The sequence below is a fragment of the Styela clava genome, chromosome 8 (assembly GCF_964204865.1).
Source record: "Styela clava chromosome 8, kaStyClav1.hap1.2, whole genome shotgun sequence".
Classification (NCBI taxonomy): Eukaryota; Metazoa; Chordata; class Ascidiacea; order Stolidobranchia; family Styelidae; genus Styela; species Styela clava.
The window spans coordinates 11,787,711-11,811,955 of NC_135257.1; the positions used below are offsets into that span (position 1 = coordinate 11,787,711).

Here is a 24,245-nt window from a genome sequence, read left to right on the forward strand (position 1 = left end):
AGAGGTGCGCATTATAATAACTGTAATACCGTATAAATACATTTCAGTAAAGAGTTTTTTTTTAGTGTATAATGATAGCCCACTCATAAACAATAACGTTCGGTTACTTCCGCATTCGCGAATCAGCTTTGTTGAACAGAAGCCTTTTGTAAGTGAAATTGATATATCTTTGACGAATAAGTATTTAGGAGAGTTGTATACGACAAACAACGTTCGTGCGAGGGAATTTTAGTTGCGCCCCAGTTTTCAGTTTCAGAAAGACGTCGTCGTAGAAGGCAGAATAAATCATCAGTATGGGCATTAGAAAATAATTTTCAATGAGATCTTCGGGTGTTAACGTAATAACGATACGAGTACATCCAAAAATATTCAGACATCAGTTGCGCCAGTTATGCTAGGTTGAACATGGGAATATGCATGAAAATTCTGGCATTAGTAAGGGGTTAGTAATAGTGGTTATTCCGAATTAAATAATATGCTTATTGGTACTTCGGTTGTAGGTAAGTCAGCAAATGATAATAATTATTAATTTATGCTCAATTGCAGGGTGTTTATATTAACAATATCTGAATGAATTGTGATAGAGAGTGTTACTTTGCAAAATGACGTATGCTGCTTTTCGTGTTAACGACGGGCCAACCCAACACAGTGCCCATTTTTATCCTGTAACTGCAGATGTTCTTGAAGCAGGTTTTATTCTAGCATTTTGCATTCTTGGAATTTCATTTTTCTTGGTTGTTCCAGGATTCCCCGGAATCAAGGTGAATATATCTAATAGCAATCTGATTTATACTCGAAATCAATTCCACGAAGTATTACCCCATTAAACACCTTATTTTTCATAATTTAACAAAATTAACAAACGGTCAAAGAGACCGTGGGTCATCTGAGATATTCAGTCCATCTGTGATGAAACAATATCTATACAAAACATCCAAATGTTCATTTTTATTAATTGGTATCGTTTTAAGCTCATTGTTAATGACAAAGACATGATGGTCCTATTAACTTTAAGTTGAGAAAAATGACGTCAAAATCGCAACCGAATTTTACTTTCTACTTCTTTTGTTTATCTTGAAGTTAAAACGAAACTCGTTTTCATTAGGCGTAAGTCCCCTTTTAATTATTGTAATGTACTCCTATAATAGAAGTCTATGGTTACAGACGACCACCACAGAATGCTAGTAGTTTCACTTTGAATAGGTTCACCTAACGCACTTTTTACATTCTTACAAAGCAAGCACAATTACTACAACATGTTTATCCCGTTTGGCGAACAAGCTGATACTGGTGAATGTGTCGGAATTTCAATAAAAATGCATATAGACAAATAATTATGACATATATACGGTCAAGCTAATGATTAAACTATGGGTGCTTTTACATGACTTCTCATGTCACAAGGCTAACATTTATCGCCAACAGTTAGTGGTTCACCCAATGTTTGGTTAAGAGATGTCATTTGATATTCAAAAAAGTGTGACATAAAGGGTTTTGGGATAACTAATAAACAAGATACATTCGCTCATCGCGCGAGTGTATTAGGTATAACTTGAATTTACCAAGCTAACGAAGAAATTCGGCACGACTTTATACCCCTTTTGTACGTATGGTGTCAACAGTACGTTATGTATTTGGGTGTCTAATGTGAAAAAATATTTTACAAAATTCAAATTATGAATTCCGAATAACGAGTGTCAATATATACGTGAACGATGAAACACGATGTTAGGTGATACGAGTATTCTTTTTAAAAAAAATCTTAACATGCTCAATGACCATGTAATTGTAAGACCTTTACATACCCCTTCATGTAGAAATATAGTCTGGTTCGTCTGAATACAGACGACATTATATATCGTGGAATTGAAAACCCAACGCATTTTCGTATGTTTAAAATATGTGAAAACAACAATTTAGTTTCTCTTGCAAGTCGGAAGTTGCAATTTGTTTAGAAACAAGCGAAATAGTATTATTAACTGATCATGTTCAGAAAAAAAATTACAAGCATCGACAACACACTGATATTGCTTTTAAATCATAATTTTGCGCTGAAATATTTTGTGAACTCTGAATCAAAATTATGACGTCATCATCAACTTGAATACTTTTTTCGGCCCGTTTTAATTTGATTTGCACCAATCCATGCGTATCGCGGTATGGAAAGGCTGAAATATTTGGGGTTTGACATCGCTCATCCCAGAATACGCACCATGATAAGGTGGTGAGCATTGGACATCACCCTGGAATTTTTTACGGGCACAAAGCGTTAACGACGAGGATCGTATTAAAATATGAATTTGTACTTTTCAGAGACTTTACTTCCTTATTCGAGTTGCAGTTGGATTATTTATCGGATCTGCTATTTTACGTAAGTGTTGAATAAGCAATTTTCAGCAAATTCACATTCAGTTTGTTTTGGAAGGGTAGTTCGTAAATAATATTCTATGCTGAAAAGTTAATTCAAATTCCACTCGTGCTAGTGGGTTTAACCAAGCCAAAAACGTACACAATGCAAATGTAAGCCTATATTATAAATATATATCTTCTGAAATCTTAATTCTAAAGTAGCCTATATTCAAATTTCGCTGCCCAACATGTACGGATCAGACTTGATGAAGTCTTTATATCAATTACCTGGCACTCATAATAATTGTAATGCTCATAACATAACATAACAAAATAACTCAAAAATTTTTTTTTTAATCTCATAGTTGGTGTCATTGGACAGGAATGGGAATTGGCGGAAATCGAAACAAAGACACCCTACAAAGTATTTTCAACGACTGAAATCAACGCCACAGTGGGAGCTAAAATTGGTCTTGGATCTGTTAACATTACATTGAAAGGTCAATTCAATATAACTGAATATCAAATACATCCGAATATATTATAAATAGACAATTCTTCAAGATAAAAATAGTATTAACTTAAATAATATTAAGATGTGAGAAACAGGAAGTTTAACGCATTTCGCAATTTCTTTGTACATTCGACTGAAAAGAAACAACGAAACTGACGTAACCAGCAACTAGTTTTAAACAGAAGTTATTTTATTTATAGCAGTTTTTGACATAAAGGCGTGTGTTTGTACAATTACAAGCGATCTCTATTTTTGTCTCGGGCTGGGCCGAAATCAGAAACTACGCCCGTCTTTCTAATTGAAATCAGAAAGTGAGCCAATGCTTGGTTTCATTCTTAATTTTTTAAAAGGATATGAAACTTATTACAGGCCATCCAGTGGAACAATTAGTAGACCAGACTCATCTTGTGGAGAATAATACTTATTGGATAGAACGTATCGATTACAACGAACGATTCCATTGGGCCTGGAGACAAGGACGTTTTGGATTTGGACCATATTGTACGTATCGCTTGTTAGCGAACATAATGTTGCACGAATAATGGAGTAAATTCATTATGTATTAATGAAGTCAAGCAATAATGATGAATATTCCGAGCTGTGGGTTTTACTATCACTCTAGATTATATACACCAAAGCAAAACTCGCCACATCCAAAATATTGTTTTCCAATAGATTGGTACTGGAAAAGTCATATATCATCAGTTACGAAGCTGTTTGCTTCTCGTTTTTAATAATGCTTGTTTAGTTGCAATTAAGAATTCTGTATAGTTGCAAATTTGTGTTCAAAATGTACCTGTTGTCTAAAAATATTTTGAACATTTCAGCGGGGCGAATAAATCAAGAGTTTCGTCAGGCGCAATATAAAGGACTACCAATTCCGATTTTGTGGGTTGCGGAATATTTTACTCTTGACGGAGAACTGATCAGATGGGGAAGATCATATAGAACTGCTGGATGGTACACCTATCAAGTATTATGGTGAGAAATACAAAACAAATCGTTAAGAATTAAAAATTAAAAAAGCCCACCTGGACACAAATTTGTTGGTTTGAATTCCAACCAGGCATGCGCGAAGATTTGAAAGAATCAAATTCACTAAACAACTGTGATCATTTTTTACTGTGTGTGACTGTCCGTTCTACAAATTGGTAACAAGTAAATATCAATGAAGCAAATGTCCAAACAACTATAGGTCTTACTCCATTGTTTCTCTTGTACTTTCGTTGGGATTCACTATAACAGACGAAAGTTTGAACAATGAACTTCGAACTCACTTCTCTCCTTATCGGTTTACTTCCATTTTTCAGGACTGCGTTTCCTCTCTGGATAATTTCGAATATATTATCTGTAATGTGTTTATCTTATTGTGGAGTAGTTTTCATGATGACTGGAGGTTGCATGCTTACAAGCATTATAATCTATTCTACTATACGTTGGGGAACACAGCCGTTGGTGATACCGTTTGAACATGGATCGTTAGAATTTCATTATGGTTCTTCGTTTTGGCTGACTATGGTCGGAGGTCAGTATATATTTTTTACATATGTCCAACAGGCATTTATCGGGTTATACAAAAGCATTTGGTTTTATATTCGCCATTAAAATGAATTGAATATTATACTTTGTATTTGGATCAAATCATTTATTCTCGTTATTCAAAAACCGTTTATAATATAGATAACACATATTTGAAAACAAAGATTTACCAGCGCTATTTAATATTTTGTTCATTCATTAGGAACAATATTAATCTTGATACGCTTTTCTCAATTTGGATTACTAAAGGCTATTATGTCTTCTCTTCTTGTGGGGATTGGGGAAAGACGCCGTTTTAATAAAACAAAGCTCATCCTATAAATAACCCATTTTCTCTAAATATACATTGTCAACAAATTGATCGTATAAAAATGATTATTTCATCAAAATATCACGTGTTTTATTAGAAATTAAAACAGGTTGAATTGACTACTAAAACTTGTTTTTTTATCAGAATATTGGGATATTTAGCAATATACTTAATTTACATTGTTAAACTAAAGTTATTGGTAAATCTATTTCTAGGTGCTGTGGCATTTCTGTACGGTTTTATTATTTGGTGCATGGACAAATGGGCCGCACAAGTAATCTCCGATTTTTTCGACATTGACGTATTGAAAGACACTGCATATTTTTACCAGAGAGAAGAAGTAAATAAGGAAGGTGAGGCATGCCAAACACAGAAAACATTTAATTGGATTTGGGCGGTTAAAGAAGTGGAAAATAACAGTTTGAAATTCGCCACGGAAATATCCACAATCTTAACAGTACTGTACAAAAAATCACAGATCAGATAACTGCAAAATTACAATCGTATTCCATTGCTCTCTACAATGCACGATTTTCAATGATAATGGCCTACACTGGAGACTATTTTTTATTGCTTGTTTTGAATTGACAATAGCACTGGATACTGATCTAAGTGTTTAATTTACTATTGCCTTTGCGATACTGACAAATAATAGCACAATTAGGATAGTTAGAATTTATGATGAGCTATATGCAAAGTCCGAACGAAAAAAAGAATTTAAATTAGATTTAAAAAAAACTGCGACCTATTAGATTTAAATGAAAGTGAGCTGTGATCCATCTCTGATTTTATCTGGAATCATGCAAAACAACCGCAAGGTACGAATTTTTGTAATGGCTGTGTACGAGGTGCGTCTTCAGCTGAATCCAGGTGCTTTGAATTCACTACAGATTCACCGACAATCCCAACAAGTCGAGATGTATTGTTGATCGTAATTAAACTCAAAACCGTTTTATTAAATTCATATGTGCTGTAGTTTATTCTCATGAAAGCAGCCTATAGATGCAATAAACTGAGCAGGCTCTTTACTGGAACACAGATACATTTCGGTCTTTCTGATTGAATATATGTTCGAAGTATCAGTAGACGATTGTCTGGGCCTCATGCGGAACAAAGCGTGCTTGCTATTCCTAAAACCTTTTCTCACTGTTTTTCTTTCAACAGAACCACAAATGGGTGAACGAAGTACAGCACATACCGGAGGAGTTGCCAAACGAATTAATCGGGTGAGCGAATTTTAGGTGTTTACTCCAGCACATCCCAAGTTAGATCGGCGGTATTCAACCCAACGGGGATTACTGACGTATAGTTGTAAACGACTGCTGATGCGCTATTTCGATAATAGGAATGAGTACCGAAAGCCTAATGTCACAAAATCTTACTGCATCGTCATTTAGTTTTTTAGGTTTTATGAGGGTACCGTCAGACAAGCCTTCGTGTATTAAAATTTTAAATGTTTTTCTGTTGTTTTTCAATTGATTTTGATATATTTACGGCATATTTCATATATATCAACTGTTTTCATTTCAAGTTTCAAAGTGTAACAAATTCGCTAACGACAGAGATCCAGCTGGAAAATATGGCATACGAAGCCGTCTTACACACTCAAGTATATTCATAGTAGTCGGCGTGTGTATTGTTCTTGACTTACATTAGCTGATTTAAGTCTAAGAATTAGGAGTGCTGAATGCTAACGAAGAAGTTGTTTGATTTCCAAAACTTTTATGGTAGAGATTGTAGAGTAACTGTTTTTTTTTAGTTTATCTTAGTTGCACGGTGTGATTTTTTTATGTTTTTCTGTAATAACATTATCAAAATGTTTCAGATTGTACTATTTCAACTAACACATACTCGGAGGCAGTGCAAAATATTTTAAGAGATAATGTGTTATTTCTCAACGTATTGGGATTACATAAATACTTAAAAAAGAACAAATTTGTCTATCTGTGAAGAGAAATTACAACTTTTTTCAAATTTTTTGAGATGTTCTTGATTCTTTTTATTGATTTTTTACGCAATCTAGAAAAACTCTTGCTTCAGCTTATAATATTTTTCAACGTTTATTTAAATGAAATTGGGTTTACTGGCCTGTTTTCTTTCAAGTGAATGGGCTTGCTACTACAGCAAAGCGTCCAAACACTCACTATTATATATCGCTATTTAGTGATTTGCATGGGTTCACAGATTCGAATCCTGAGTGGGATGATTACGTACTTGTAAATTTCTGTACTCTTCGGCTTCGCTATAACAAGGTAGTCCACGTACCACTGTTTGCCTTATAATTTTACCAAATTTTTAGACATCTTGTCTCAGGGATAATTAGGAAAAATCCTATCTCATCTAACTTTTATATAATTCCAAATGAAGCAATCTTGAAAACTTTTAGGCCCAGTCAAGATGGAGTAATAACACGATATCTCGAACACTGGCTAAGAAGAGTCGTCGCACTCCAAGACAACACAGTCATTCTCACGTACACCCATCAGACGCCCCTACGTTCAGTGCCTTGTCGTCAGCAGAAGATGACAGAGAAGATAACCCAGAAGAAATATATGAAAACGAGAGTGCAATACGGGAGAATGAAGCGATGGCTTAACCGCTCAAACTATGATAACAAAGATTTTTGATATTTCATGTTGCGAACATTTTTCTGAAAATAGCTACTGTCCTGTTACGTTAATTATATTTAAATAATATTGATTCATGCCCACAGAAATATTCATCATACCTACTTTAATCGCATGGTAATTCAATATTTCAACCTTTCCTCAATTTCCACACATAGTTAGAGTACCAATATATCTGTTTTCGATTTTTTTGTGGTTTGGTGTTGTCTGGAATCTGGAAAGAGGTAATATTTTCATCAAACACTTTTTTCACAAAACTGAATACATTGTAATGAAATTTCACAAATACAGCATTCCTAATGAAACGTACAGTGTAAAAATCTTTGTACAGAATTAACATTGTCTGATCATTTTTGATCTTATTTCTTTTCAACTAATAACTAATCGATTATTGTATTTCCAGTTGATCAAGATAAACGTGATTACTAAAAGACTAATTATATTTATTTGTATATAAATTCTCTCTTCCTTCTGGTAGACCTGCTGTTGTAGCCAAAATTTCCCTGATATTTGATAAATTGCGCCAATACGTAAGTGTCCAGATGAATGAGTGCTCAACAACCTTCACGTCCATAGACTTTTCCATTGCTCTCTTGCTTATGTAAATCAACATAGACTGTATATTGTTGTTGTGACTCCGTGTTTGATCTAAGTTGAGGCGGTATTTGGAAACAAACAGCTGTTTGAGTTTGAAACAAAAAAAACTATTTTAAAACAATATTTCAATGCATCAGTAGAACAGATAGTTTCATACGATTAACCTTAATGATGCTCAACTCTATTTCAATTGTTTGAGTTATTTCCATGGGTTTCAAAATTGGGCAGCATTCGTCTAAAAACGAATTTGTTCGCTATGATTTATATTTTATGGTATAGATTTAAGCACACGGCTATATGAAGGTTTGATGCATCATTCCTTACTTCGAACAAATGTGTGCGTCCGTTCATGTGACACCTGTCAACTTTTTGAGATATCAGACCATCTGCTTTATTTGTTCAAAGTAGTTTTCGCACCTTGGGATTTCAAAATATAAGATAATATGGTGTATAAAGTGAGCATTGCCATTGTTCTGACAGTCATTGTTCTGTAATCTGCTACGTAGCACAACATATCAGCGTATATGTGATATTTGACAACAATTATATTTATCGGTAATCTGTTATACCTTAATATATATTGCGAGCACATACACACATCTACTAATGTTTTTACAATCCTGGTCGTTACGTAGCTAATAGAATATTTTTCGGTTAGAAAAATATTTCCTGTATGCCCTATCAAAATAGCGCACCAAGAAACCGGAAGCTTGAATATAATACAAGATCATATTTCCCCAAATATTGATAAATTAACGGCATTATTTCTTTTCCGTGTGGGATTTTACAGACAATGTGCAAGAAATGTGATTTCCTACAATTGATAACGTGTTATTTTCCTTCTGGGTCGCCAACGCAAGTCAACACCTTGCTGAAGTACACTAAAAGTGCTAACTAAATTTCATTATGGCCACCATTTAGGGTAACAGACCCAATAATCGCGGTAGACATACATACGGAGGAATGAGATATTTTCTGACAGTGAAAAGTTAACAGTGACATTTTACTTAATTTTGTATGTACAATGTGTACAATTACAGTATTGTGAATAAATAAACTACTGCTTATTGGAAAGATCGTCGGAAACATTTCTCGAATTTAATTTCTTGAGTGCGGGTGCGTTGTCTCTAATCGATATAATTTTTGAATGGAAAGAAATTGAATGTAAAACAATTCTCATAAACCGAGTTGTGTCTTAGAGAGCATAATACCAATAAATTTACCTTACAACATGTTTACGTCCACATTGATCAAATTTTTGAATATGCGGTTCTTCTAGCAAAATATAATGCTCTATGATCTCACATTACAAAACCTTTCGATATGTATAAAACTATCTTTGATAATGTATTATGCGTGGATTGCACATTTCATGGGTTTTCATTCATAATTATCGTTCGTCAAGCACGAGAAGGAAATTGCCTTTTTTTTATTTATCGATGTGTGGATGTTATTTATTTTTCCAAATATCGAAATAAATTAGCCTGCAGCATTTGATACCTCGTATTTTTACACGAGACGTCCAGGTGTAAAAATGAGTGGCTCAAGCATAGAGAACGACGCTGGAAACGATTTCTACGTACATGATCAAGAACATGATGGTTCATCTGATTACGACTATTACGACAATCGAGGTAAGTGCTGTAGCTATATTCCGTTAAAGTCAATAGGAATATTTCTATACCAAATTAAGAACTTCGTATGTCCACAGTTGTTTCGGTTTTGATCGAGATCTAGCCTAAGGAATCGCAACCGCCCCTATTGTCGCATCTTCATATTCATTTTTGATGGGTCGCACGAAAAGTATCATTTTACCGATAAGAGCATACTTTCACATTTTAATGTGTACTTCAATATGAAAATATTATGCAAAATGTAACAGATTTTGGCAAGTGATCCTTCTCGCTTTACTTTACTCTTAATAAGAAGATAATACTGAACAATTATCTCAAGGATAATCACTTCTGAATTGTACTTTATACGGTATTTATAACATGATCTGAAGTGCTGTGCAGCAACTGGGTCAGATATAAAGTATCAGGCATGAAATATAGAATAGAAAAACATGCACCAATTTACTTTCTTACAATCGGAGCTTTTTATAGCATTTCAGAGAGAAACCTTCGAATACGATTCTGGATATGGACAAGCTATTACTATGGGAATCATATCCATAGTGGGTCTTATATTCAATGCAATAGTAATTCTGGTGATTTGTGCTCTTCAAGATTACAAAAAGACGTCGCATTGGTAAGATAAAATATTATTTTTGCTCGTCCGTAATCCATACTTTTGGAGACGAAGGGTATATATTGCAAATTTGTTGTTGGTAGGCTTGCTCTAATGCTTGCGTTTGTTGTTGTTGTGTTCAAAATTTCGTCGCTCGCGTAGTATTCGTACCAAGATACCTTAACCTGGTCTACATACTGTGTTCAGGTTGTGCGCCATCTTGGTACGAATACTACGGGAGCACCAAAAGTTCAGTACTTTGATACGTCGCACGAAGGCCATTGATTTTATTTATTCTTACTCGATTTGTTTCTGAGGCATTCGAAGTAGGATAATCTCTTCAAATTTTGCTGTTACGATGTATTTCATAAGAACACTGTTCTGTCATTTGAGCCTCATGTCCCTGTATTTGGGCATTGTCCTCTATTTTAATTTATTAGAAACTTTATCTCTACGAATCGACATTAAATATCGTAACTATAAAAACATAACTCCTTAAATAAATAAAGATTTTCTACAAGCATTTCGGACTCTATATTGCATGAGATGAATAAGTTCAGAAGTTGAATAAAGTTAGTCTTTGTTAGTCGAAGATGAATGAATAGTTTAATATTGTTCAATGTTTATTACTTTGTGTGCATAGTCAAACGCGGTAATACATATTCATTCTGAAATAATTACTCAAAAGTATTCAAAAATTGAGAGACGTACCGTAAAATAAATGATAAAAGTCCAGAAAATCATATATAATATGTAGAAAACTCCAACGCGTAAATGGACAACAGAAAGAACTCAGCATTCATGTAATCTAACATAATAATAATTATATTCTTTTTATTTCAGGTATGTTTTGAATCTAGCCATTGCTGACAGTATGTTTCTGTTAATGCTACCGCTAGATATGGCGTCAGTCCTCACGAAAAAATGGAGCTTCGGTCTTCCTCTTTGCATCGCATATAATGTTGCTTTCTATGTCAACTATTACGCAGGAATTTTCTTTTTGATGGTAAATACATTGAAACTCAATTCCAAAACTGCAGTTTTCCAAATACTATTAATATCCCCAACATAATGCACCGAACATTTTTATAAAGGTAATGAGTATCGACAGATATGCTGCAATAATCCATCCCATGTCATGCAGATGGAGAAAACTGAGAAGCGGTAAAGTCTGTTGGTTTCTGACAATATCTGTAAGTATCGATATATATATTTTCTTTGACTTAAAAAAAAAAGAATTGTAATTTTTACTGGTATTCCCTTTGCATTTTCCGATTTGTAAAGCAAACTACTATGCGGCTATGTGGTGCATCGTGCTAAGCGTTAGGAATATGCTCGGCATCGCACCTCCGCGTGGGTCTACAGGATCCAATCCCATGCGGGGATAATCAGCCGTAGGTTAAAGCGATTGGTTACGCCTTCTTCCACCACCAAGTCCATGCATCTGAAAACAAATATGTAACTGATCCCATACCAACTAATCCCATACCCGACATAGACTGGTAACCGGACGGAAGGCAGTGGTTCGCTGATATGATTGAGCCATCTTAGCGGCTTTCTTTCCCCCCAGGATTAATATGTAAATCCTATCCCAGTAATTCAAAATTATCATTACCCAATCTATCTCTGGTAAAAATTTCATGCCGCTATACAAGTTTTAACTCGAGTGGTTCTATGCACAGGTTTGGGTTCTTTCTGTATTGGTTGCTTTGCCTATTTTGATACGATTGAAAATTGTAGAAGAATCTTGCGTTCCTGATTTTTATACCGGAACGAAGGAAGATAAATGCGTTGCAGTAAATTGGAAACTCGAACATTGTGATTCATTTCATGAGATAAAGGTACAAAATTTGTCGGTGGGTCCTTGTTATTATTTACAGAAAACAATTGAAATATTTAATATCAATTCTCCAAAAATAAGATGAAGAACTAGAGTGTTCTAGGCCAGTACAACATACATAATGCTACTGAATGTAATAAATTTACATACAATGCAAGTTGGTAAAAAATTTATGCTAATGTCATTATAAATTAGAATTTAGTTGGCTTTTGAGATATAATTAGAAAGTTCCAAATATATATATGCTTATATATTTTAAGAATGGCCCCCACCACTATTTGGACAAGATGCTCGATGAAATGACAAGGGTGCGTGAGTATTTCTTGATCAATAATACAACTGAATTTGAATAATTGGTTCCAACTTCATAACAGACGTTTGGAATAAGTACAATCATACAACACACTCTATTATCCAAAATAGCATTAACTATTTCGGAAGACGACAGACGAAAGTAAGCGGTACGATTTTAATTTCACGGGCGCGATAAAAATGCTATAGACGAGAATATCGGTTGGAAACCGAAGACTTATCGATCGATAGTTAGGGGATCCCCCAAAACAGAAACTGCAGTTTCGATTCATCCGCTCTTGTAACTTGCGCACTGCGCATCGCACACACACACTCGGCGGGTCTCAAAATTCTCTCGCTTTACAAAAATCTAGATCACTATATCAATAATTGATTGATAGCTCGCTAATTATACGACATAATTCGCCCAAAATCAATAGGTTTCTGGTCCGAGATAAGATGAATGCACATGCAAAATTTGGAGCAGATTCAACCTCGCATTCGCGAGATATCGCGTTCATCTAACAGACACACAGACACACAGACAGACAGACAGACATACATACAAATACCTATCAATATACTTACCGATCTTAAGATCGATAAGTAATAATATCAAAATGTGACCTTATTCACACGCAAGCCAAACGAATACGCTAAATAATCATGACCATATTTGGACCAGATTGCGTTAGCCATAGATGTAGCAGTGGAATCCCACGTCTATGGACTAATAATGCTCTTTCATCGTATGATTTTTAACGCTTGAAACTAGATAGCGATTGGAGACCGACTTATCGATCTTCCGCGTGTTTCCTTCGCTCAGACTCAATAGCGACACCGCGTGTCCCATCACTAATTAATTAATAACTCGCTAATTATACGACAAAATTAATAGGCTTCTGGTCCGAGATATGATGAATGCACATGCAAAATTTGGAGCAGATTCAAATTCGCTTTCGTGAGATAACGCGTAACATACGAAAGTGTCTAACAGACAAACGACAATATCGGTCGGAGACCGAAGACTTATCGATCGAAACTGCGAGATAAACTTGCTATAAAGGAATCCTGAAGGGCGCTGAGGAATATAGCAGATCGAAAGTAGACAATACTCACAGCCAACCGCAACGGCATAATTTTTTTTTAATACGTTCATAGCATAATATGTAAAATCTATATATATTTAGATCAAAGATGACAATACTTGTTACCACGATGCCCCATATCCATATTTTACAAATTGGATCTACTGCAACGTTTTTCTGACATTTTTTGCTCCTATAGCCATAATGGTTGCCTGTTATGGCTGCATCCTATGGCGGGTACTACATCCTAGAATTTCATCAACAGATTTTGTAAGCACTAGAGTAAGTGCTAAATCTTTTCTTCGACGAAACAGCTCTTCCAAAATGAATAGCATAAAAAGAAGAACCAACATCAGGGTAACAGTTCTTGTGGTAAGTAAAGTTACATTTCCTAAATTTACGACACTTATAATAATGCCGGTCCGCTATTCGTACTTTGGTGTTTTACTACCCAAAATATTGACTCTTATTTAGCAAACTTTCGGTTATTTTCAATAGGCTACAAAAAAAGATCAATGATTAACTAGGGCGGGAAGTAGCTGCTTCTGGAAAAGAGAGTGGGTTATCCGTTCAGGCTTCTTTTTCCCTGGGATAATATCAAAATCTCAGTACAATTTAGCGTATTTTATTACTAAGCATCAATAGATTAATATCATTTAAAATATGGCGATTGTTGATATGCACCTCTAGAAATCAAACACTTAATTTATATTATATTTAAGGTATCCCTCGTTGCTGCTTTTATCGCTTGTTGGGCTCCATTCAACGTCAATCTTGTAGCTAAAATAGGAGGAATGTCTTACATTACTAGACGTCAATGTGAAATCCTTGATGTCGTAGTGAATTTGATCGCTTATTCGAACAGTTTATGGAACCCTGTTCTTTATACATTTTTGGGTAATATGGAATTTTCTATATATATATATACTGTATTTACTTCTGATATTGATAACGTTCAATTAAATTTTGCCAAATTAATTTTCTGTCAATTTAATTCTGCCAAAGGCATTAGTGATTAATATTAAAAAAATTACTGTGTAGGGTATAATACTAGTAACCAGGTCTGTAGAGTAGGCAGTTAGAGTCTTTGCTAATATATCGGCGTGAATGCGAGCCTTTTTACAACGGGGTGTGAGTAAAGCCTTAAAACATTTGAAATTATATTCGCAGTTTTCGGTGGGCCGTATAAAAGTCGAAACCCTCGAGTCATAGTATAGAGTTTTTGAATCCGAAGTCGGTGTCGAAAATTTTATCAACGAGGATTCAAAATTGGAATTTTTAATGTCTTTGAAACCGACAATATAGACCACAACGCTTCTGTCGGGGCTGTTCTAGGATCCTTTTAGTCAGTGATGTGTTTCTCCATATTATTGACTACACCAGGAGTTTCAAGTCAATCTCCTTAGATTACTGGCTGACAAAAGTAGAACAAAGTCATCAACAGATTAGTCCGTCCTAACAATGCCACACCGCAAAATCACCAATTTCAATGTTATGATGGTTTCTGTTGCAGGCGCGAATTTTCACAAACGTGTGGGTCGCGTGTGGAAGAGCATTCAAGCCAGAAATGCGGCAACTAAAGAAATTTTTGCATCGTTCAAAAAGACAAAGAGAGGAAACTACACAGGCTCTCGTTGTTCAGCGGCATCTAAAATAACAAAGGTATTATTTAACATCTATTTGTTAGGATGTTATTCTAATCACCACCGCTTCCTGCAACTGCTAAATTGTGTTTTCCAAAATAAGAATATTCAACCAATTCCTGATACGGACGCGTGATGTGAATCTGACAATGTCAATTGTCGATTATTGAAGTTTGCGAATTGATCCAATTTTGTCATGTTATAATTTTTGAACAAACTATGACATTAACGTGATACTTATCTGCAAAATAATAAAATAGTTTAAAATTAGGTATTTGTTGTCATAAAGACTAGAAGTGCAACTGTCGGACATTAAACTTTCCAACTGTTCGCCAGTGTCGTAGTTATTTATTTTAAATATTCTTACATAGTAGTTTGAATAATATATAACGTTCATGAAAATAGTCGGGGTAAAAATGTTGCGCCAGGAACTTTTGACGGGCAGTGATATGAAAATATCATCAATCTAGTGGTCACACTTGGTAATAAATAGAAACTAAATTTCGACTATATTTTTTTTTGTGGTGGTTATTTTTGGTTAAATCAGTTTGCATACAGCATATATAATGAAGTTATCACCGCGCAAGTTACCGCCTGAAAAGATTGTATAATTTCGAAGTCAGGTCAAAGTTTGATCAAAACTAGGCTTCAAATTTGGGGTTCGCGACTAAGTGGGATCTAAATTCTGCATAATCTATGAAAAAAATAACACCTTTACTATTTTCAGACGACGGACTCGGTGGTGTCAGGAGCAACATCAAATATCAACGTCCACGTCTTATCAGCACCTTGCAAAGATGACAATAGGTACAGCACGACGGGATTGAAGACATGAAAAAGCACTTAAATCCTAATAGCATAATTACCTATTATCTTTGTTTGGTTCGAGACTGTAGATTAACTATGGCGTGACAACGTCATGCCTGTACCGAATTGTACTATGCGTAACTCAAACATTACTGCAGAAAATTATGGTTATAAATAACAACATATTATCAACTCAAGAAGACTGATGGAATGTTTTTGATAAAACCTAGATTATGCGTTGCAAGGAACATAGAAATGAAATTTCATGGCAACAAAACTATTTGCAATTACGCAGAAAATATCTTGATTTTATTTTACTTTGAATGAAGCAAAAACTTTATGGTTTTCATTTGAGTAGAATAGAGAGAAAGTTGGGCGCTCGAGTAGTATGTGCACCAAGATGTCGCACAACCTGAATCCGTACGGTACACACATACTATGTTCAGGTTGTGCGCCATCTTGGTGCACATACTTCCGGAATTCCGAAAGTCGAATGTATTTTTTTTTTTTTTGCAATAAATAAAAGGCACAGTATGGAGGTATGTATTGTTTGAATCGCATTCGACGTATAAATAAAGACACACTAACACAAATGTATTTCCGTAACGTTTCGTCCGACCAGAGTCAGACTTCCTCAGACAAGCAGTTTACAACAATGGCAAGAAATAAATTTGGTAAATGAATTTGAAATATCAAATTAAGTATGACGTGACAATGCATAAACATTTAATTTGCATTTAGCCGTAGAAGTAATGATGGGAAGATTAGAACCACAAATATCAGTGGAGCTCATTTCAGATGTAATTAAAAAAAAAAAAGTTTTATTATTGCATTCACGAAAATGATGGGTAACTAAATGTAATTGAAATTATGGGCACTTAGAGAACCACGAGGAAGTAAACCAACATTTAAACATAAATCAAGGCTTAGTCTGGTGAGGACCAATTTCAAAATTAAAAAAGGTTAAAAGTTATTGCTGAATTTTGATCTTAAATAGCGTTAAAATATAATAATAATTCATAATAATGAATGAATGAATTAACCATCTAGCATATTTCGAGTAGGACAAAAAAAAAATAAAAAATTAAAAAACTATCGCAAGCACATAACTCCAAGGTTTTGAATTATAATTAAAATTAAACTTGGGACACTTGAAAACAATAGTAAGATAAAACGCCAATCAAGGGGCGAGTAATTATATAAACTTAAGAAAAAGAGTGATTGTTAAATTTAAATATTATATGACGTTGAAAATTCTTTATGTAAATTTTGCCATTTGGTCAAGTTTTTCAGCGGGGTGGCACAAGTTTTCGGAGTGAATTCGAGTCCTTTTGGACATTTTCCAGTTACAACAAATTGCTCTAGGTTTAGCTTGTGGTGATGGAGTCGGGCTTCTTTCAGTGTAATTTTTCTCAAGTTGTTGAATTCTTTCTTGTGGTATTTGTATATTTCTTTCTTGCAATCGTTGTCGAGTCCAGAGTTAGAAGGATCCATTATGGATACAGAAGTCCCACGAATACAATAACATAAATTTGAGTTGGGTTGCGTGAGACTAACTTCCTATCTTTTCTCTATGCCTTTATGCTAGTGGATCCGTATACTGCAAGGATACTGTAGCTGGAATAAACATGACTATTCTATTCAATTAAAGAGTCCAGCTGCACACTAACACAAATGTATTTCCGTAACGTTTCGTCCGACCAAATGTCGGACCAAATGTGCTCAAATGTCGAATTTTTTGACAAGCATGCAGGAATTATGAAACGCTATCTCATGCAACGAAATTACGAAGAGACTTTTATTGACAAAACAATGAAAATGGTAAAAGAAATGAACAGAAATTACCTTTTAACACCGAAAAGTACAAAACAAGGTCAGCAACTATTGCCATTTATTACCAACTACCACCCAAACCAACCGCACTTTAGAAAAATATTTTCGGACTACCAATATATTCTTGACAACAATGCACGACTAAAAGAGATTTTCCCTCAACCTCCGAAAATTGCATATAGAAAGTGCCCTACATTACGCGATAGACTGGTTAGAGCTATACTACAACCAGTAATATCACAGAAAGTACAATCTGGTTTTTATAAATGTAATAGAAAAGCATGCACCACCTGTAATTATTCCGAGGAAACAAAAATAAGTACCGGGAACGTGACGGGAGTCCATAAAACATTAACGAAAGAATAAGTTGTAAATCAAAAAATGTTATTTATCTAATAAACTGTAAGAAATGTGGGATGCAGTATATCGGCGAGACCGGATGGTCGTTAAAATATCGTATAACAGAACATCTGAGAAGTATTACGAAAAGAAAAAATGAGATTTAGTAGTGGGAGAACACTTCAACAAACTGGGACATTCAATAAGTAACTTTTCAGTAACTGAAATAAAATAAAAAATTTTGAGACCAGGGCTATCGCCAAACAGTAGAAGCATACTACATCAACAAATTCGGAACATTGGAACCACAAGGACTCAATTCACGGGAGAAATAGACTGTAGACTCATCTAAGAATTATTATTTAATAATAATTTTCATTTCAACGTCATATAATATTTAAATTCAACAATCACTCTTTTTCTTAAGTTCATATAATTACTCGCCCCTTGATTGCGTTTTATCTTACTATTGTTTTCAAGTGTCCCAAGTTTAATTTTAATTATAATTCAAAACCTTGGAGTTATGTGCTTGCGATAGTTTTTTAATTTTTCATTTTTTTTTGTCCTACTCAAAATATGCTAGATGGTTAATTCATTCATTTATTATTACGAATTATTATTATATTTTAACGCTATTTAAGATCAAAATTCAGCAATAACTTTTAACCTTTTTTAATTTTGAAATTGGTCCTCACCAGACTAAGCCTTGATTTATGTTTAAATGTTGGTTTACTTCCTCGTGGTTCTCTAAGTGCCCATAATTTCAATTACATTTAGTTACCCATCATTTTCGTAAATGCAATAATAAAACTTTTTTTTTTTAATTACATCTGAAATGAGCTCCACTGATATTTGTGGTTCTAATCTTCCCATCACTACTTTTACGGCTAAATGCAAATTAAATGTTTATGCATTGTTACGTCATACTTGATTTGATATTTCAAATTCATTTACCAAATTTACTTCTTGTCATTGTTGTAAACTGCTTGTCTGAGGAAGTCTGACTCTGGTCGGACGAAACGTTACGGAAATACATTCGTGTTAGTGTGCAGCTGGACTCTTTAATTGAATTGAATAGCCATGTTTATTCCAGCTACAGTATCCTTGCAGTATACGCATACGGATCCACTAGCATAAAGGCATAGAGAAAAGATAGGAAGTTAGTCTCGCGCAACCCAACTCAAATTTAAATAAAGACATATAGTAAACACCAAAGGTGCAGTCAAGATAAATGTTTTGCTGTTGCTTATTCAGAAAGCGTTTTCTCGATTTTGCGCTTTACAAAATGATTTGCTTGTTCATCACTATCATTTAATTTTGATTCAAAATTTATACCAACTAACTACCATGTAAAAAGTATGTAGCAGCAAATTCAGGACTAATTTTGGATCACTTAAACTGAACTAAAACATCTCAAGAGACAAATCAACATTGAGTTATTTGATTTATATTTATTGGTGGGATCTAGGTGATTTGCACGAATATCTTGATGATCAGCAAACTCATTCTTATTTTTTAGTTTTAAACTTTAGAGTTTCAGACGACCGCAGAAAATGGGCAACGTGCGTCGCAGCTGACTACTGTACCGTAGTTCAGTGCTTCCCGACTTTTTTTAGTTCGCGACCCACTTTTATTGCCACTTTTTGCGCGACACACAATGCGATGGTGGTATATGAGAAGGGAAAGAAGGAGTAGAAGACTGTGACTTATTATCTTAGGACTGTGACACTTTATCTGACAAAGAAGACTTAAAGAAAGTATGGCACACCGTATACTGAGACGTTAATAAAGGGAAGGAATAAACGCTGTGCGCCGGTACGGTCCCTGCATTTGGTGACTCTAAGACAAAAAGAACCGCTATCTGATGGGAGTCAAATCAAATCAGAGTAATCAAAAATTTTTGATTGGAGTCAGATCACACCAGATTCTTCAACAATCACTGATTGCAGTCAAGGACCGGAAAGATCATCAAAGATACATGAAAGACATGTACAGTAAATATGTTCACAAACACAAAGTAAGATGGAAGGGACTGCAAGTTGAAATCGGCATTCGTAGACCCCTTATGGTAACTTGGAACAGAGCTTAGCCCTCCGTGACAAGAAGTTTTGTACTAACGCAGGAATACTCATTGACGCAAAGAACTACACGGAACTATCTATTGACTACTACGAATTACAATTAGCGTTCCCCTCCCCAAAGTTAGCCAAATAAGACGCGGTGACAGGCGTCTCCGATGAATTAACGGTAAATGAACAAATGAGAAATTTGTTAACAAGCACATTTCGATCTCGGAAAAGCAACATCCCGATGTCGTAATCAGGACTATGTTGGAATGAAATAGGACAGCTATAACATTTGGAATTCTACTGCTATCGATAGCACGTGAAAAAAAAAGAATGTTACGCTGGTTCCACATTTGCATTACGACAGTCTGTTGGATGGCAAGTACACCGGTGGGCGAAATTATCGCTCAACTGTTCTTAATCGAAAAGCATGTATTGGCGCTCTTATTTTACTTAACATTATTATCTCGGCCGAACGTTCACTTTTAGAACCGGCCAAAGTTTTATAAATACTTATTTATACTACACTCTGGCACAAGTCAACGCCAGAGTCATATCATTGTGCTCTTCTCTGACTCGCATAAATGCGAGTTATGAACCAATTGACTTTTTATGTCGATTGTTTACTTTTTATCTCATGACGCCAATAGCGAAGATGAGAATAACGTGCTTCTTTCATGTCGCACACAAACTTAATTAAAGCGAAAATGCTTTAAAGATTCGACTCCACTGTGGAGTACTAGAAAAGCGTCGATACATCATGCTCATTAATGCTCCGGTACGGTCCCTGCATTTGGTGACTCTAAGACAAAAAAAAACGCTCCCTGATTGGAGTCAGATCAAATCAGAGTAATCAAAAATTTAAAACGTCGACGTCGTAGCAACTCAGTATAGCAGTAGAGCAATTTATACATATGACTTGCCACAAAACGTTACACATTGTTTTTACGTTGAGAATTGATTTTTAAAATCGAATCCAGACTCGATTCCGCCATCCCTACTAATGAAAGCATTACCTTTTTAAAATGCTACGGCAATCTGTGAACATAATAATGTAAGAATATATTGCCCGATTATATTTAATTCGATAAATATTTTTTGCGATATTGCGAATTTGTTATCGCCGTTAGAAAAATCCTACTATCTGCTATAAATTTCCACAAAGTACAACTTGATTTAGTAATATGTTTGAAGCATATTAGTAAATCAAAAATACACATTCATTGTCTTGCTTTATTATTAATTTGGTTGTGATCATTTTAATCTGCAGTTGTGTTTACGAAATAAAAGCAATACAACACTACTCAGGAAATATCATGACAATCCGTGGACACAAAAATGCATGGTAAAGTGCCCGATTATATTTTGTTTTGATTTGCATTTTTGGGAATTCAACAAATCTGAGCTATTCGTACCACACCTACTGTACGTACCAATGTGGAGCAGTAAAGCAAAGAATCATAAGAGGAAAAACTTATGGTTTTCCCCGTTTTATTTTTTAAATTTTTGTGTCGGAAATCCGCAAGTGAGTTGTGAAATCCCATCGTTTAGCAAAGCGACGCGCAAGTGACCTGTCGCGTCACCTGTTACAAAATTTTCGAATAGTAAATTGCTATTCTAATAGTTGAATATTCCAATATATGCCCAGCCCTACTCAGTAACCAATAATTGTTAACTCGATTAATGTTATGTTAAACTTGTTTTTTATGTTTTATGTAAATTCTAACGTAAATTGTAACTTGGCTGATAGTTCAGTTTCGCAAAAACTTCTGGCTCGTTGCGGACTCATTCAAACGCTCCGCGGACTCATTTGAGACCGCGGACTCGGGTTGGGAAACATTGCTCAACCTTAATTAGATTGACTAAACAGATGGGGCGTCAACAAAATGAGTGTTAGCGATGTGACACGTTTTGGCGGCTCATCTGTGCTGTCGAATATATAAGTCGGCGAATCGTCGCTTAGAAAAAGAAGAAAACTAGAGAAGGAGAAAACTAGGAGTAGAAGACTGTGACTTAATATGTTAAGACTGTGACACTTTATCTGACAAAGAAAACTTAAAAAAAGTATAGCACACCGTACTGAGACGTTAATAAAGGGTAGAAGAAACGACACGCGCCGGTACGGTCCCTGCAACTTCAGGGCTCCACCACTGAAGACAATACGCTCAATCCCATTTCTGAAAACCGGTCACAACAGTCCAGCCTCAACCATCGCATGCATATCGAGCCACCATCATTACTCAAAAGTTCACTTATGTCCCATAATAACATTTTTCTACACCAAGGGGGGAACAATTTCATTTCCCAACTCTTCTGCAACTTGGAACGCACGGTCTTTCCACCACTAGATATTATCGTCCGCCATAACATTATCAAGCTCACTTGAATGAAAATGGCCCATAGTCTACTACTGGTCAGGGTAGACTATACCGTGCATTCACGACCACGGTCCATGGTCCATTTGAACACCGTTCCGAAAGTTGAGGTTCCCGGCGCACAATTCCTCCATGCTAAAATTCGGATTGGTTGTTTAACTCAATTATAAACAGGGATTCAAGGAAACATCGATCTGAAACCCAAAATAAGGATAACTGGCAAAATTTCTGAATTATGAACAGAAATAGCTGGCTTTCCAATGGCCTGTAGGTTAATGTCACAGTTACAGACGTCACAGTGTGCGGTGCACTCACCCTCCAAGCTTCGTTTAACTTTGAATTCTTTTCCGTACTCATCACACAAAACGTTCTTACGTTTGCTCATTTTTATATTTAGGCTAAAATAACCACCACCACGATAAAACCTAACGATCGCCACACTAACAATGCTTTGTGCCCATCTGTGCCTTGCTTCTTTGTGCTATAGAGGATTGCTTTAATGATGCCACAACAAAGTTTTGGCGATAAGACAAACAACACAATGCTTCCTTTATGAAGTCCAAATAAGACAAAATAAGGACACGCAAGCCAAAAATAAGGAAGCAAGCCAAAATTAGGACAAAATATAAGGACAATTCTTAGAAATAAGGACGGTATGGAATCCCTGATTATAAACATATAACAGCCAAACAAAACATCACTGACGAACTGAAAACACGACCGACCGCTAGGGATGGCGGAATCGATTCGGGATTCGATTACAGAATCGATTCTTCGCGGAATCGATTCCGATGCATTGGAATCGATTCTCGAGGTTAAAACTTGGATTGAAAAGAATGTGTAAGAAAATTTTGTGGCAATTTCTTCACATATATCGTCGTAGCAACTCAACATAGCAGTGAAGCAGTTTATATATATATATATATAGCACTATATATATATATATAATATTTCGATAGGAAGCTTTAACGTTTATTTATTCAAGGAGTCTCTGTGAGTTCTATAGGATTTTGTTGTATTTGTGCGCTTTGTTTCCTGTGACAGATTGAATACCCATACTACTTAGTTTCGGCCTTCTTGTCCGTCCAAAATTTGAACATCGTGCTCTTGTTTTATTCCACATGGTATTGGTTAGGTGGGTATGTGTTTTGTCGAGGAATCGAGATTCGGAATCGAGATTCGGAATCGTGAATCGGAATCAAGAATCGGAATCGAAAATTTAGGAATCGAATAAGAATCGAATACTTGTAAGTACTCATACTTGGCATCCTTACCGACCGCCAGCCCAGCGACCGGAGAAAGAGAGCGAAAGATATAGCCTTTCTCTATTCTTACACGTGTAGTGAGTGGTTGGAGTCCAGATCCGACGAAACAGCATTGAATAAGGGTCAACATTGAACATAGCTGTCTATAAACATAAAAATATATTACACACAATATAAACGCGCACGCTATGGTCCGCGACAATAACTCCTGGTGGCTAATTTGGTATCTAATTTGGCAATCTTCATAAAATTATTAATATGGTGTGGCAGAAAAATTTTTTTTTTATTTTCTTTTATTTATTTGTTTGTAAATTTTTCTTTTCTACTGAGTAATTTATTTTGAGTATCGCTTTTTTCTCCTATTATATATCTTATTATATTTCGGTGATTGTGTGTGTGCGTGCATGCCTTAGTTTTTTTCACCAATGAACCTTTCCCCGAGCATCGACTTCCTTGTTTACTTCATGACATTAGCCAATCATCAAGTGCAAAAGTGACGTAACAATGCTCCGTTTTCGCATGCGCCCGGCGCC

General features: G+C 35.3%; 2 protein-coding genes across 4 annotated transcripts; both read left to right on the forward strand.

The window, feature by feature from the left end:
• Nucleotides 1–550: 550 nt before the first annotated feature.
• LOC120346664 (dual oxidase maturation factor 1-like) lies at nt 551–7,960 on the forward strand. 2 transcript variants are annotated; one of them, XM_078115149.1, is made up of 10 exons: nt 551–761; nt 2,314–2,371; nt 2,715–2,849; nt 3,233–3,364; nt 3,691–3,844; nt 4,174–4,388; nt 4,928–5,065; nt 5,877–5,938; nt 6,244–6,321; nt 7,099–7,960. In XM_078115149.1, exons 1-10 carry the CDS (start codon nt 603–605, stop codon nt 7,306–7,308), a joined length of 1,341 nt encoding a protein of 446 aa, XP_077971275.1. In that variant the 5' UTR covers nt 551–602; the 3' UTR covers nt 7,309–7,960. The 2 variants fall into 2 exon arrangements, with proteins under 2 accessions (XP_077971275.1, XP_039272388.2); XM_039416454.2 differs by lacking the exon at nt 6,244–6,321.
• A 1,449-nt stretch (nt 7,961–9,409) lies between these two features.
• On the forward strand, nt 9,410–19,055 carry LOC120346663 (somatostatin receptor type 2-like). Of its 2 annotated transcripts, none has more exons than XM_039416452.2 (10): nt 9,410–9,570; nt 10,042–10,186; nt 11,009–11,171; nt 11,260–11,358; nt 11,848–12,021; nt 12,266–12,313; nt 13,487–13,756; nt 14,107–14,281; nt 14,898–15,046; nt 15,755–19,055. In XM_039416452.2, the coding sequence occupies exons 1-10, from the start codon at nt 9,471–9,473 to the stop codon at nt 15,860–15,862; spliced, it is 1,431 nt and encodes a 476-aa protein (XP_039272386.2). In that variant the 5' UTR covers nt 9,410–9,470; the 3' UTR covers nt 15,863–19,055. The 2 variants fall into 2 exon arrangements, with proteins under 2 accessions (XP_039272386.2, XP_039272387.2); XM_039416453.2 differs by having other exon boundaries at nt 11,848–12,006.
• Nucleotides 19,056–24,245: the final 5,190 nt, after the last annotated feature.

Excerpts from the sequence above, each read along its gene's own strand:
- LOC120346664 (XM_078115149.1), top strand. The coding sequence starts at position 603 with ATGACGTATGCTGCTTTTCGTGTTAACGACGGGCCAACCCAACACAGT. Across the intron at positions 762-2,313 it reads CAGGATTCCCCGGAATCAAG|AGACTTTACTTCCTTATTCG; the intron begins GTGAATATATCT and ends TGTACTTTTCAG. Across the intron at positions 4,389-4,927 it reads TTGGCTGACTATGGTCGGAG|GTGCTGTGGCATTTCTGTAC; the intron begins GTCAGTATATAT and ends ATCTATTTCTAG.
- LOC120346663 (XM_039416452.2), top strand. The coding sequence starts at position 9,471 with ATGAGTGGCTCAAGCATAGAGAACGACGCTGGAAACGATTTCTACGTA. Across the intron at positions 12,022-12,265 it reads TAAAGGTACAAAATTTGTCG|AATGGCCCCCACCACTATTT; the intron begins GTGGGTCCTTGT and ends ATATATTTTAAG. Across the intron at positions 15,047-15,754 it reads CGGCATCTAAAATAACAAAG|ACGACGGACTCGGTGGTGTC; the intron begins GTATTATTTAAC and ends TACTATTTTCAG.